The sequence below is a fragment of the Xyrauchen texanus genome, chromosome 6, assembly GCF_025860055.1.
Source record: "Xyrauchen texanus isolate HMW12.3.18 chromosome 6, RBS_HiC_50CHRs, whole genome shotgun sequence".
NCBI lineage: Eukaryota > Metazoa > Chordata > Actinopteri > Cypriniformes > Catostomidae > Xyrauchen > Xyrauchen texanus.
The window spans coordinates 41,998,165-42,014,478 of record NC_068281.1 but is presented as its reverse complement, the minus strand read 5'-3'; the positions used below and the strand labels follow the sequence as shown (position 1 = coordinate 42,014,478).

Sequence of the window (16,314 nt, the reverse complement as noted above, 5' to 3'; positions counted from 1 at the left end):
AGGTGGACATTTTAAAGGCAGACTAACAGGTCTTTGAGGGTCAGAATTCTAGCTGATAGACAGGTGTTCAAATACTTATTTGCAGCTGTATCATACAAATAAATAGTTAAAAAAATCATACATTGTGATTTCTGGATTTTTTTTTAGATTATGTCTCTCACAGTGGACATGCACCTACGATGACAATTTCAGACCCCTCCATGATTTCGAAGTGGGAGAACTTGCAAAATAGCAGGGTGTTCAAATACTTATTTTCCTCACTGTATGTGTATATATATATATATATATATATATATATATATATATATATATATATATATATATATATATACACATATAATGAAAAATCAAAGTGCCTTGTAAATTTGGGTGGGAGATTAAAAGTTAATTTCATATCCTGATAGCGCTAATATATATATATATATATATAAAGTATTCAGACCCCTTAATTTTTTTCCATTTGTTTCAGCCTTATGTTAAAATGCTTTAAATTATTTATTTCTCATCAATCTGCACTCCATACCCCATAATGACAACGCAGCTTTTTTATATCTTTGCAAATTTATTAAAAAGAAAAAACTGAAATATCACATTGACATAAGACCCTTTGCTATGACACTTGAAATTTAGCTCAGGTGCATCCCATTTCTCTGGATCATCTTTGAGAGGTTTCTACATGTTTATTGTCCACCTGTGTCAAATTCAGTTGATTGGGCATGATTTAGAAAGGCACACACCTGTCTATATAAGGTCTGATAGCTGAAAATGCATGAGGTCAAAGGAACTGCCTGCAAAGCTCAGAGACAGGATTGTTTCAAGGCACAGATCTGTGGAAGGCTGCAAAAATGTTTTGGATGCATTGAAGGTTCCCAAGAGCACAGTGGCCTCCATAATTCTTTAATGGAAGTATTTTGGAACGACCTGGACTCTTCCTGGAGCTGGCTGTCTAGCCAGATTGAGCAATCGGGGGAGAAGGGCCTTGGAAAGAGAGGTGACAAAGAACACAATTGTCACTCTGGTTTAGCTCCAGAGATCATGTGTGGAGATGGGAGAAACTTGCAGTAGGACAACCTTTACTGCAACACTCCACTTATGGCAGAGTGTCCAGACGGAAGCCAATCCCCAGTGCAAGACACATGAAAGCCTGCTTGGAATTTGCAATAAAGCACCTAAAGGACTCTCGAACTTTGAGAAACAAGGTTCTGTGGTCAGTTTGGCCTCAATTCCAAGCATTATGTCCGGAGGAAACCAGGTACCGCTCATTACCAGTGCAATACCATCCCAAAGGTGAAGCATGGGGGTGGTAGCATCATGCTGTGGGGGGTGTTTTCCAGCGTCAGGATTCACGAGTGAGGGAAAGTGAACGTGAGATCGACAGGTGGATCTGTGCAGCGTCTGCAGTAATGTGGTTGCTGTACCAGACCATGGTGGTGAAGAAGGAGCTGAGCCTGAAGGCAAAGCTCACAATTTACCAGTCGGTGAGATTTGGGTAGTGACCGAAAAAATAAGATTGCGAATACAAGCAGCCGAAATGAGCTTTCTTCTCAGGGTGTCAGGGCTCACCCTAAGGGATAAGGTGTGAAGCTCTGACATCCGAGAGTCGGTCCTCCGGTTTGGAAGGAGCCAGTTGAGGTGGTTTGGGCATCTGATTAGGATGACTCCTGGACTCCGACCTGTGGAGGTGTTTCTGGCATGTCCAACTGGGAGGAGGCCCAGGGGAAGACCCAGAAACATGCTGTAGGGATTATATCTCTCGGCTGGCCTGGGAACGCCTCAGGATATTCCAGGATGAGCTGGAGGATGTGGCCAGGGAAAAGAACGTATGGACTACTTTGCTTAGTCTGCTGCCACCGTGACCTGGATCCGGATAAGCAGTCGAAGATGGATGGATGTCCAGAGCAGTCAGAACCTCAGACTGGACTGAAGGTTCTCCTTCCAACAAGATAGTGACCCTAAGCACATAGCCAAGACAACGCAAGAGTGGCTTAGGGAGAACTCTGTGAATGTCCTTGAGTGGCCCAGCCAGAGCCCAGACTTGAACCCAATTGAACATATCTGAAGAGACCTGAAAATGGCTGTCCACTGACAGACTCCATCCAACCTGACCGAGCTTGATAGACTCTGCAGAGAAGAATAGCAGAAAATCCCCAATTCCATGTGTGCAAAGCTTGTCGTATCATACAGAGAAAAGACTTGAGGCTGTAATAGCTGCCAAAGGTGCTTCAACTAAGTCCTGAGTTAAGAGTCTGAGTACTTAAAAATTATAAAATAATTATAAAAATCTGGTTTTTTGCTTTGTCATTGTGGGGTATGCAGTGTAGACTGATGTGAATATTTAAAGCATTATAGCACAAGGCTGTAACACAACAAAATGTGAAAAAATAAGGCGTCTGAATGCACTGTATATATTTATCGCTTCGGTAGTCTTTCCATTTGAATGGCATTAAAATGAAAGTTAACCTTTAGCAAATTAAAGATAACATAAAATTACTTTATGTAACTAATCAATCTGTTCATTTTAGCCCTGATGCAAGTGAAAGAGGAAAGTCAAGAACTGAATGAAGAGGAGGAGAAACATCAGTTTCAGACACTTGATGATTTTGAAACTGGAGAAACATCTTTTTGTTCCTCACAGTCTGAAATGGATTTCACACAAAATATAACTGAAAGAACAGGATCCAAAAAATCTTTCACCTGCCCAGAGTGTGGAAAACATTTCATCCAAAAAGTAAACCTTCGAGATCACATAAGAATTCACACTGGCGATAGGCCTTTCTCGTGCCATCAGTGTGGAAAGAGTTTCATTCATAAAGGACATCTTAATGATCACCTAAGAATTCATACTGGAGAGAAGCCTTTTACATGCCCTGAGTGTGGAAAGAGTTTTGCACAAAAAGAAAACCTTAAGAGTCACTTAAGAATTCACACTGAAGAGAGGCCTTTCATGTGCCATCAGTGTGATAAGACTTTCACACGTTTAGGATACCTTAAGAAACACATAGCATTCCACACTGGGGAGAGGCCTTTCACATGTCATTTGTGTGAAAAGAATTTCACACATAAAGGAAGCCTTAATGAACACATGAGAATTCATACTGGACAGAAGCCTTTCACATGCCACCACTGCGGAAAGAGTTTCTCACATAAAGGAAACCTTAAGATTCACGTAAGAATTCACACCGAAGAAAGCCCTTTCACTTGCCCTCAGTGCGGAAAGGGTTATACAAATAAAGAAAACCTGAAGTGTCACATGAGAATTCACACTGGAGAAAAGCCTTTTGCGTGCCATCTGTGTGGGATGAGTTTCACTCGTAAAGTAATCCTTCAGTCCCACATAAAAAATCACACTGGAGAGAAGCCTTTCACATGTCCTCATTGTGGAAAGAGTTTCAAAGATAAAGCATACCTGAAGCGTCACATGAGAGTTCACACTGGAGAGAAGCCTTACATGTGCCCTGAGTGTGGAAAGAGTTTCACACATAAAGGAAACTTTCAGACTCACATAAGGGTTCACACTGGAGAAAAGCCTTCCACATGCACTCAGTGTGGAAAGAGTTTCACACACAAAGGACACCTTAATGATCATATGAGAACTCACACTGGAGAGAAACCTTTTACATGTCTACAGTGTGGAAAGAGTTTCACATGTAAAGGACACCTTAATAATCACATAAGAACTCACACTGGAGAGAAGCCTTTTACATGTGATCAGTGTGGGAAAAGTTACACAGTTCAAGCTAGCCTAAAAAAGCATATGAAAGTTCATTCTGGATAGAAGTGATACCAACGTTTGAGTGTGCCAAGAGACAAACCTCACCTACACATTCACGCTGGAGACTGATATGATGTGCAGATAGGATACCCTATTTGTGTTCATTGTGGGGAGAGAGAACATACATCAGTGTGGAAGCTCTTGTGTACCCTAAGAATGGTAAAACCTTTACCAGAGCAGACTACTTGAAACATCACCAATCCATCAACAGACCCGTTCTTGAGAGAGAGAGAGAGAAAAAAATTGCTTATAAAAAGGAGTGATTTGTAAATTCTTTTCACCCTATGCTATATTCCAAGCTCTACAAAAACACATTATTTGATTTTTAATCTCGAATTACATTTTTAAATATTTGTTTTATTCAGATGATTGCAACATGCTTGGATAAAGCTGGGACAGTCGAGTGTTTCCCACTGTGTAACATCATCATTTCTTCTAATAACACTTAAGCATTTAAGAACTAAAGACAACAGTTTGTTATGCTTAGCAAGCTAAATCTTTCCCATTCATCCATTATGCATTGTCTTCAGCTGCTCAATGGTACAGGGCGTTATGTTCCATATTTTAGGTCAGGAATTCAACATCGTGCTCAGGTTGATTATGAATGCATACATGTGAGTCCTTATGTGAAATATTGCTTTATCCTTGTGCTTCTTGGATATTCAGTCTATCAAATTATTTTTCTATTATTCAAATTCATTTGTTATTCATTTTTAAGTTATTATTCATGCCTTTCTGAATAAGGCATTCAGGCTTTGGCCCCATCCCTAGTATCTACTGTCTCATAAAAAGGCATTGTTCAAAGTTCATATTCAGGTTCAACATTCTAAGTAGTGTATATATGATTAATAAATCATTTTGATAAGTAAACTCTAAAGCCTTTATTTTGCACGAAAAAGTGAAGAAATACCTTTACGTTTCTCCTATTGTGTTTAGGGATAAAAATGAACAAAAGGAATTTACTACCCTGCTTCTTAACTAGAAAGGACCTTTGCATTGCTAAGAAGTTTCAGTTTTGGGTGAACAATTCCTTTAAGTCTTGTTTCGCCTGGCACTGTAGCGCGACTTGCGCGTGCAGCCCGAGGCATTCATACTTGATGCGCACCGCGGTTGCACTCTTCTCCAAACGACAGATGAACCTGTAGTAGGCTTTTAACATTGTCTGTCAGTGGCTAAACTCAAACACTTTTATTTGTTAACAGTTAACATACTTGTGTTTTATATTTTATAGCCTAGTCTAGATAAGTCCTACATTTAATACAATTGTATGTACTTCAGTTTCTTTAAAACACACATTAATATTTATTTAAAAAAATATATATTTTACACAGTATAAAATAAACGTGCTATTCAGTTATATAGTAATGAGACCAAACTTTAGTGTATTGTTTAACCCTTTTTGTTCAATGTACGAAATGGTGGATAAATAAGGTTGTCTTCCTGAACAAGAATAACTAAGAAGATGCAACAGATATTTTCACTGTGGAAGAATTATTTGCAGTTTACTTATCAAAAGCACAGGCACATCTGCCCAGCCCCTTCCCTAAAATTCATCTAATGGGATTGTAGGAACCCCCCCAACCCCAAAAAAATGAATTCACGACCATAAGAAACGAAGCTTTGCGGAGGCCAGGCGACAGCCGCAGTGATGTCAATTTGTGCGTTCAAACCCTCACAAACAAGCAGCAGGCTTTAAAGTCTCTTAGCTGAGATCCTTGTACAGTTGAGGTAATATTGTCTGCAGATTGATCAGCTTGAATGTCTCCTGTTTTGGTGACTCTTTGATTCTTTATTCTATGTGGCTTTTCTAAAGCTACTGTATGGTCTCTTTTCCTAACTTACTCTCAAGTAGTATTCCACATGCATACTAGATTCAACTTTGTCATATAAACTATCTGTAACATAATCATATAATAAGAAACCATTTGAAGTTTGTAATCTTTAATACATTACTGTTAATAAACCCTTTCTCCTCCAAACCATGTGTTGTTAAATGGAAATGCTGATCTTAATGTTACACATTTCAACTGCATCAATAAAATGCTCACAACGCTGTCCCATATATTTTCCCTCATAAAAATTATAATTTTGTTTATGCAATTAGGAAAGGATAATAATAGACACACAATTCTGAAACACCATGCTGTTAACATTTGTAACGTACAGATGGCCTCTATAGAAGGTTTAGAACCCAAGTGCTTTTTAATAAAAAGTGACAAATGTACAAACATATATCCAAAACCAAATGAGAAGAAATCCTCAATCAATCCACATGAAGGGCCTTGGTTATGACTTTTACCTTGGTTCCCTAAAAGGAGGGAACGTGACTCTGTGTCAGTTACTGATGATACAAGTAACTCCTTCCAGGAGTGTGAATTGCTGAAACCCCGCAAAGTCATGCCAATTTATTGGCAGATTGCTCTTGATGCTCTGCCTCTTCATTTTTTTTCACATATATTTTTGATAACTTTGCAAATTATTAAAAAGAAAAAACTCATATCACATTTACATAAGTATTAAGACCTTTAACAAGCACCTTTGGCAGCAGTTACAGCCTCAAGTCTTTTTGGGTGTGATGCGACAAACTTTACACACCTGTATTTGGGGATTTTATGCCATTCTTCCCTGCAGATCCTGCTAATTTCTGTCAAGGTTGGATGGGGACCATCGGAGGACAGGTCTCTCCAGAGATGATTCATTGGGTTCAAGTCCGGGCTCTGGCTGGGCCACTCAAGGACATTAACCAAGTTGTCCCTAAGCCACTCTCACATTGTCTTGGCTGTGTGCTTAGGGTCATTGTCCTGTTCAAAGGTGAACCTTCGGCACAGTCTGAGGTCCTGAGCGCCCTGAACCAGGTTGTCATTAAGGATATCTCTGTATTTTGCTGTGTTCAGCTTTTCTTCAATCCTGACCAGTCCCTGCCGCTGAAAAACACCCCCACACCATGATGCTATCACCACCCACCATGCTTCACCATTGGGATGATATTGTGCAGGTGATGAGTGGTGCCTGGTTTCTTCCAGAAATGTCACTTGGAATTGAGGCCAAACAGTTCAATCATTGTTTCATCAGACCAGAGTTTGTTTCAAGTCTTTTAGGTGTTGCAAATTCCAAGCAGGCTTTCATGTGTCTAGCACTGATAGCCCGTAATGCCCAGGTCAGTGGAGTGTTGCAGTGAAGGTTGTCCTTCTGCAAGTTTCTCCCATCTCCACACATGATCTCTGGAGCTCAACCAGAGAGGCCATCGGGTTCTTGGTCACCTCCCTTTCCAAGGCCCTTTTCCCCTGATTGCTCCATTTTTCCAAACTTTTCCATTTAAGAATTATGGAGGCCACTGTGCTCTTGGGAAGTTTCAATGCAACCGAAATATTTTGTAGCCTTCCCCTGATCTGTGCCTCGACACAATTCTGTCTCTGAGCTCAGGCAGTTCCTTTAACCTCATGGCTTTGTTTTTGTTCTGATATGCATTTTCCGCTATGAGACCTTTTATAGACAGGGGTGTGCCTTTCCAAATCATGTCCAGTCAATTGTATTTTGCACAGGCGGACACCAGTCAAAGTTTAGAAACATTTCAAAGATGATCCAGTGAAATGGGATGCAGTTAAATTTCAAGCCTGAGTCATGGAGTACAACAGATGACTATGTGTGGTCTCCTGGGAGGCAAACAGGTCCACCTCTGCCTTCCTGAACATCTCCCAAATCCTCAGAACAGTCGGGTGTATGTACATCACCACTGCTTTGTGCAGCATCAACACATTTTGATAATGTGCGAAAAGCTATGGACAAACCGTAGGGTAGGACCTTGAATTGGTATGCAGTCTTCTCGAAGGCGAATCTCAAAAATGGTCTGTGGCATGGGGCTATTTGCACATGAAAGTAAGCATCTTTTAGGTTGATCAGAGGATGGACATGGACAGTCTCATTTTCAACCATCTTGAACGGAGTGTCTGGTTCAAGTGTCTCAAGTCAAAAATTGGCTACAGCCCACCAACCTTTTTGGTGACCAGAAAATAATGGCTGTTGAACCCTTTTTTATTTCACATGCTGGTTCTTGCTCTATCACTTCTTTGGCAAGGAGCATAACATGGCACATGCCACACTGTCACGGTAGATTACAGAACGCCATCGCACATAGTCATCATTTGACTGTTCGCAAAACTCAGCTGGATGTGCCCGAAAGACCACGCCATGTGTCTGTGTAGTGGGCCTGAGGATGTCTCTTGGGGGATGGTCGCTCGGTGCAACAGCTTAGTCAGTTAAAGCTGGATTTTTACTCACTTTGCCATGCAATAAATGAAAAAAGAATTCAGGAGGGGTCCAGGCTAAAACAACAAACATAAAAATATGTTTATGGAACTAATACACACACATGAGCACAAAAACCATCACATCTGGGGCAGGAGACCATGACCACTCCAGTTTTGATTGCTTGCAACAAGTATGCCCGTGACGAGAACTTGTTATGATGGTAAGCATCTCCCTCTTTGATCTTCCCAGCTTTTATACATGCTCTCCCTTCAAAGTGATCACCCGTAGCTGGTCTCAAATAAGAGGCTGAAACTGTAAGAGAGAAAGGGAAAACACAGCAGAGAAACAACACACAAGACTGCACAGTGCACAAATAAAATACAACAGTATGTACAGTCAACATTGTACGCACCCAAGTACCCATGGCAAATTTTAAGTTTAAGTGTGCTTTTTGAGAGCCTGTTTTATTAAGAAATTGATCAAATCTGATATGACGATTGATAGCACATTCATAACACTTCAGGTTGCTACTAAGGCTGTATAACTCTGTACATTTACATGTGCAGTTATAATTGAGCTACTGCAAGTTTCTGCGCAGTTGAACTTCAGTCTTCATCAGTCATCACTTTTGCCAGTTTCAGTCATTTTCCTGGCTTGTATATTGACAGGCACTATACAATTATATGAGTTCACTGACAGGCGAATCTAAAGGTGATTGTATCTAAAGGTGATTGGCTCTTTTACCTGTAAGGTGGGACTTCCTTTCTACATAAGTTAACTATTGGGCAGTTGAACTTCTTTGCTGGATGTTCCAATTTCAAACATTCATTTAACTAGAAGTGGCCCGTCTCTGCTAAATAGTCTCTGGTTAGATACACTCAGCCTATTAAGCGACATGTGCGGCTGCATAGGGCCACCAGGAGCCCCCTCTAAACCATGGTTTTAGTTTAGACAAATAATTATTTGCAATAAGTGTAAAAATAGCACTGGGCACACAGCCTGGCTATATGCATGCCAATAGTCCAATGGAACCTGTCAAAACTATTACAAATATTACATAAAGTTTGAAGAAAAGACATGGAGTGATAAGTATGTTAATTCGACCTTCCTCAGCCTAAGATCTGATGTGTTGACATTGGTAAGATAGTTCATTAGTTGTGTGGCCAATCTGGGTTCAAATCCACCTTTTGCCAATTTCACTAATCACTTTTCCCCTTACCGATCTATGTCAGCGAAGACAGACAGTACACGGCATCATTAAGTCATTTATTTTAAATACAAATGAACACAAAATGGTTAAATAAAGTGTGATATCAATGAAAGTAAACGTGGTGTTCTCGTTGTGATCGGGGGCTCACAGTGCAGAGAAGGGAGGACTGGTGCACGAACACCTTTCCCTGTCTGGAATGCGTGGCTGGCAGCTTGAGAGGGTCATGATGGCAACGCTGTTACCCGTTTCCTGGAACTGAAGAGACCGCTCCCTCTAATGCCACCCATGGTATTCGAAGACAGCACAAGGTACCATTACTTGGCACATTACGATTGTACACAGTGTGATTGTAGCTCAACTTCGTCCACCATGCAGGTATATGCCGGCTTAAGACCATAACTGAAGAACTGAATGATCGACATGCAACTCCTCCTTTCGATCAGCAGATCATTCATGGTGACTGATTCATTGAATTAATCTGTGAACAAGTTAACCAGTACATGCAGTTTGTTCATGACTGACATGACCATCTAGTTCAGTGAAGGGGTGTATTCATTCAGGGAGTCAAACCAGTGATATGCTCCTTCACATCCCGCTCTCGAATGCTATTGCCTCCTATATATGACTATAGCGTGAGGCAATAGCATCATGTTGGTTAAGTTTACTCAAACTAAGCAAATAACCTTTTGGTTTCCTTCTTCAGTTCAAAAACTGTTATAACATTCAGTGTATGTTAGTAGCCATAGCAACTTACTCTCTTAAGATAACCTGCTCCAGAGTAGGTTATGTTTCAGGGTTAGTTTATTTCAGATTATGCACATTATTATACTTTTAAAGCATTATTATGATTTCTATCTTGAAGACTCGCAGACTTGAGTGAAATTTAAGATGATAATTATTTGATGAATATAAAACAGAAATGTAATGTCTCTCTTTGGCATAAGCCCCGTCTAGCGGTCCGAAGAATTTGTACTTGGAACCGTGATATCCTGATGGAGATAGGAGGCAGGAGCGAGGAGCCTACCCCCGTGCAGGACGGGACTCAACTGGTGATGGTGGGGTGGTGGAGGTTGCCGTGTTAGCACACCGAAACAGCAATGTGATTTTGAGCAGACTTATAAAGCAATGGCTTACATGTGATTGTCTAGGAAGTTCCAAGCTAATGGTGTGATGATGTACAGATGCAACTCTTCCCGTTAGAACTAAGCTGCGCGTACATAGCCTATACTGGAATACTGATTTGCTTTCAAAAGTTAACAAATTATGTTCATTGTGCTTTTTTATTTTAACAGGAAGTTTTAACACTGTAATAATTTCAGCGTAGAACACATTGAAAATAATTTAATTTCATGATATTAATATTATTAGCATACCTATAAGTATCATAGAATAAAATGAATATAGAACCCACATTCTTTTTACAGTTCTTTCAGTCAGTGAATGGTAATATGTTCATTGCATGTTAGGTCTGCTAGATAACTAGATAATACAGTGATCATCTCATGAACCACAGATACAGCATAGAGGTTGGAGATCACTTTAATTCATGTACTCTACATGAAAAAATGCACAAATTTCCAGACGTGTTTTTTGAATTTTCATTATGTGAAAGTATAAATGAGACATGTTGTCATTTAGAGTAACCAACGGTGTCCTCCTTTAGCTGGTGGTCAAGTGGTTCAATCAAAAGATGTTTCTACTGTACATGAGAATCAAGCAAGTTTAACCCTTGAATGCATGACACAAAAAACCTACACGAATGCATAGAGTCAAAATGACTATTTTATTTATGACTGTGAAGAAATATGAAAATGGTGAATACTGGTGAGGGTCAGAAAAAAGATTTTTGAAGCTGTCATGGACGATCAAGTAAATCATTTTTTTTACTGATAAAATCTTTCAAACATCAGCCCCCTTTGGGTCAATTTGACCATCTTTTTGCATTATAGGGCCAATGCCACATCAAATAAGAAAAGGACATATAACTTTGTGGGCCTCCCATCATCGTCCACCTCTGTTACAGCAGATCTTCATCTTATAATGGACATGAATAATCGTGCGTGGCCTACTGATAAGCATTTCATTAAATCTATGGAAAATGATGACAACGTGTGGGAGATCTTACAATTGAAAGAGGTTCTATGAATACAATGACACCATCAGCATCTGTGGGAAATGGAAGATGATATGATGCTAATTCAAAGTAATTTTCAGAAACCCCAATTTTAAACGGTACATCAAATGGTATTAAGTTCATACAGTTCACATGACTTGCAGTAAAATAAAATAAGCATGCTCAGTTGTAAATACCAGTAAAATTAACCTTAAAATAATAAATATAGTAAACTGATATAGGCTTTTATTATAATATGAATTGATATTGAATATCACCATGATCGCACATATGTACTGTTTATCCAAGTAGTGCCATCTAGTGGTATTTCTTAGAACTATTAGAAATAATACAACAAGTCAATCTATGGGTGAATTCCCAACTGTATTTTTGGGCCCTTGAAGAGCACTGCTGGAAGCGGACGCCATACGAAGGACGTTCCAAACGAAAGTGAGCAACTCAACCCCTCCATGAAGGGCCCTTCCAGAAGGCCGTTAGCCAAGGATACAACCGATGGTCACTTCAAGGAAGTAATTTTATCGTTTATGATCACGAGACCCTGTGTGGTGTTCTCGTGATATATTTTAAAGCAGAACATATTACCTGTTCAAACGTGCTATAATTCCCAAAACCCTCACAAGCCTAAAATGCTTTTTAATACGATAAATAAGTTACTCTCTCCTTTCTCCACCACCTGTCTTGATACCACCACTGAGATGTGTAGCGTTTTTAAAAAATGTTTACTGGTAAAATCAAACTTTGCTTTCAAGCTTCAAAACTAGTATTGAACAGCCTTTGGAAGCTGTTGCTTGTCCCATTCTGTTAGACTGATTTGCACATATTTCTCATATAAATGGCTTGGTCCCACTTTATCTCTCGGACCTGCTTATCCATCATCATATTTCCTGGATTCTCAGATCGTCTGACAATCTTCTCCTATATGTATCACGCTCTCACATGAAGTCCATAGGAGATTGTGCTTTCTCTGTAGTCGGCCCCAGATTATGGATTCATTGGCTTTTGAGTGAAAGCGATCTGTTTTATTGCTTGTCTTGTATCTTATATTATTCTATGTCTATGTTCTTTGTTTTAATTGTTTATGTACAATATGTAAATTGACCTTGACCTAGTAAGTGCTATAGCTCTTCTGTAGCAGATATCTCCTCTGTTGTTTACATTCATCATCATACATATCCATAAACACAGGAAAAAATACCGTCTGTCACGTCTTCTGGCCGAGGATGCTGGTCAGTTCAGTCATTCACAATCACACAGTTCAGGACAGCATCGCAGCAGGCTGGATGGATGTTTATTGGTTATCCATTTGACAAAGTTGTTTACTGGCTATAATGCTTCGATATAGTATGTTGTCTGGTAGGGTTTTAATACTTTTACGAATCGAACTTTACCCGTGTGTTTAACGATCGCAAACCATCTATGTTGTGCGGTGAAGTTACTGTGTGTGTTTACTAAATGTACGACGACTTTTCATTGTTATATTGCATATTTACACATATTATTTTAATTTTTAATAAAGTATATTTTATCCGGAACATTATTGCTCATTTTTTTTTTTTTAGTTTACAGTAATGTTACAGTTTCACTTGCTTTATCAACTGAAGCTGTATCCAGTGTTAATTCTTTAAGGTTTTCGATTTAGTCATAGTTTGTCATAGACAAAAATATCCTTTAAAAATAATAAATATTTCGACATATCATATTCATTAATTTTAGTCGCTTTAACTATAATGACATATAATTTATAATTTAATATCGCTCCCTACTGGGAAGAATAATTTAAAGTAAAAATTTACTTAAATATTGATCTGTTTCTCACCCACACCTTTCATATTGCTTCATAAATATGGATTACTTTTATTCTGCCTATATGCTTCAGAATGTTGGCACCCATTCACTTGCATTTGTGGACCAAAAGAGTACTACTAATACTAATTCTACTAAAGCAATTATTTGCTCCTAAACAGGTTATGCTAATGTTTGTTCCACCAGAGATATTCAACAAAGAATGAAAACTATGCCAACTAACACTATCATATTATTTCGTTTTTATTATATTAATTTCTTGATTTTAGCACAGGGATCTCTAAAATACCGTTTTAGCCACCGCTTCTCAGCGTGTGAAAGTACTTTTATTTTGCTTTTTTTATTTTTATTTATTTATTAAGCAAACATCAAAAATATTACAACAAAATGGCATTCAATTTACAATCAGCTTAAATGTAACATGGGCTGACACACAAAAATATTAATATAATAAAAGACAAAAAATAAAACAAATAAACAATAAAATAAAAATTACAAAAAATAAATACAAATTATACAACATCATATGAAGTCACCAGGGTACTAAAAAATAATAATTTTATAACAAATTGTATTCTTCAATTGTATCTAACAAAATCAAATTTTTTTTATCTTTTATTTTTGACAGGGTTTTTAGGTATTGAACTAGACAATTCTTGAAAACTACAAACAGGGGGGGGGAGATTTAAAAAATCTACATTTAGGTATAAAATGTTTGGCTACTTCTATTTTGCTTCTCTGAACCTCTGTGTGTTTGTGACGTCATCAAGGCTGCGCCGTTTGTTGTTGTTTGGCTGAGGTATGTTAAGTGTTTTAGAAATGAAAGTAGATTAGAGTATAAAAGCGTACAAAACGTAAAAAAATACAATTTTAAGTTTAACCATTTAATTATATTATTTAGATAATTTTGGTCGATTAATATGAAATGAGTGCAGATACCGATTGTAATTTGATGTGAAGTTTTGATCGTTGGTCTCTCGTAAATGCTGCAACATGTGTGTGTTATTTTGTGTGATGCTTTACGCAGTCCCACTTGAGGAACAGAAATATGTAGCTCTTTCCTTTTAAATTCTTTTCAGGATTTCCCATCATCATAAATGTGACTGTTTGCAGATGATGAGGAAAACCTCCACTTGAAACAACTGAGATCTGTGAGACAAACTGCTGTAAAGATGGAGTTTATTAAAGAAGAGAGTGAAGACATCAATATTACAAAGGAATGCGGAATAAAATGTGAAGATACTGAGGAAAAAATAGGTTGGTTTCCATTCTAGATTCATCATTAATCACTGGTATCTAGGATTATGAATCTTAGCAACAACTCTGTTATTTGACACTTTGTCATGGATAAAATTAATAAATTTCTACAATAGCATCTGAAACTAAAAACTCTTGCATTTGAATGATGCTGTTTCCATTCCCCAGGTCCAAATCCACATAAAAACAAACGTTACTGAGTGCACCTTTAATTACTGCCAACTACTGGGAATGTATTCATCCCTGTTGCTCTGTTTAACCCTTCTGCGACCTTCAGTACATTTTTGTCTTTTTGATCATTTTGGCTGTGCTAATGCCAACGGCATACATTTTGTCAAAGGTGTGTATTTTTTGGAACCGTTTTGGGGGGGGGGTGATATTTCTGTCATCGTTTACTCACCCTCATGTCATTAAAATCCATATAACTTTCTTTCTTTTGCAGAAAAATAATGATGAAATAGTTTCATTGCACCCAAAAATGAATTTCTCTCATCATTATACCCTTATGCCATCCCAGATGTGTGCAGAACTCAAATGAAGAATATTTTGAAGCTCCAAAAATCACATAAGGCAGCATAAAAGTAATTATAAGACTTCAGTGGTTAAATCCATGTCTTCAGAAGTAAAATGATAGGTGTGGTGAGAAACAGATCACTTTCACATTCTTCTCCTTGTGAGTTTGGTGATTCACATTCTTCATGCATATTGCCCCCTACAGGTGAGATTTCAAGCAAAAGTGATATAAATATTGACCGGTTTCTCTCCCACATCTATCATGTCACTTCTGAAGATATGGATTAAAACACTGGAGTCATATGGATTACTTTTATGATTTCTTTAGGCGCATCAACATTTTGACACCCATTCACTTGCATTGTATGGGCCTACAGAGCTGAGATATTTTTCTAAAACTCTATATTTTATGTTATGCAGAAGAAAAAAAGTCATACACATCTGCAGGGTTTTCACGCATCCCCGAAAACCTGGAATGTTGCTATGCAGTTTTCCAGTCATGGAAAAGTCATGGAAAATTAGAAAATACCTAAATGTCCGGTAAAATAAATATTTGTCCTAGAAAATATTTTAGTATAATAAAATGGTTTGACTGTTGCTAGCAATGTTTTTGTTACATGTACAAAAACATGGTAACAATCAGGACTCAGAATAGGAGTCAAATATGCAAATTTGAATCGTCATGTCACTGTCGGAGGCTGTGCATTGTGCAACAACTTCAACAGTTAAGGGTGTTTACACCCTCGTGATTGATTACAGCAGTGGCCAATTGTGTGCTTGGCAGTCGTGGTCCAACCGAGGCAGATCACTTGATTGGTTACAGCTACAGCCAATCACATTCTTGGCTACAGCAGCACATGCACAGTGAGAAGCGGCACTTGAATGACCTGGTACATGTTCTGACCGACTGAGTGAGTGGGGCATGCTGTTAGTTTACTTCAGCATCAGCATGTGAATATACCTTGTTCCTTCACGCATTGAAATGTTGTAGGAAACATTCTACTGAAGTCAGCAGATTTAACATGCATATTTTAATAAAGGAGAAGGTAAGGACATTATTGATACTCATTACTATTATTGTTGTCTTTTTGGATGAAAAGTCATGCTCTGCAGTTCACAAATTAAACTGAGATATATAGATCTGCTTTGTTCTTTTAATGCTTAAACACTATATATTCGTTTGGCAGATTCCGGTCGCAAACATCTCAAAATGATTCAACGACTCACTCATTGCACATAAGATGCTGATTTGTCGCCACCTAGTGACATTTCCAGAAGGAGACAATGAGCTAGTCAGTTAATGAAACTGAACAAATTTGTGAAACAACAAGCAAGCCACAACAAAGTACCCTTTATATTTGCATCTAATTCTGCACA

At 38.3% G+C, this 16,314-nt stretch overlaps 2 protein-coding genes across 8 annotated transcripts in view; both read left to right on the top strand.

Annotated features, from left to right (window-relative positions):
- LOC127644827 (oocyte zinc finger protein XlCOF6-like) overlaps positions 1 to 5,753 on the top strand; it is a 30,537-nt gene extending 24,784 nt beyond the window's left edge. The window contains exon 4 of the mRNA XM_052128231.1: positions 2,742 to 5,753. Coding sequence (XP_051984191.1) covers positions 2,742 to 3,775 — 1,034 coding nt within the window. The 3' untranslated portion in view covers positions 3,776 to 5,753. The remainder of the gene's footprint in view (positions 1 to 2,741) is intronic.
- The window catches only part of LOC127644811 (gastrula zinc finger protein XlCGF7.1-like), a 367,559-nt gene that overhangs the window by 339,563 nt on the left and 11,682 nt on the right, over positions 1 to 16,314 (top strand). The window contains exons 1-2 of one of the 7 annotated variants that reach the window (XM_052128195.1): positions 13,916 to 13,966; positions 14,247 to 14,424. The exons of 4 other annotated variants lie outside the window; for them this stretch is intronic. In XM_052128195.1, the coding sequence (XP_051984155.1) occupies positions 14,340 to 14,424 (85 nt within the window). In that variant the 5' untranslated portion in view covers positions 13,916 to 13,966; positions 14,247 to 14,339. Of the gene's footprint in view, positions 1 to 13,915; positions 13,967 to 14,246; positions 14,425 to 14,592; positions 15,986 to 16,314 lie in introns of those variants that run through there. 2 more of the 7 variants (XR_007970719.1, XR_007970720.1) reach the window with 2 other exon arrangements.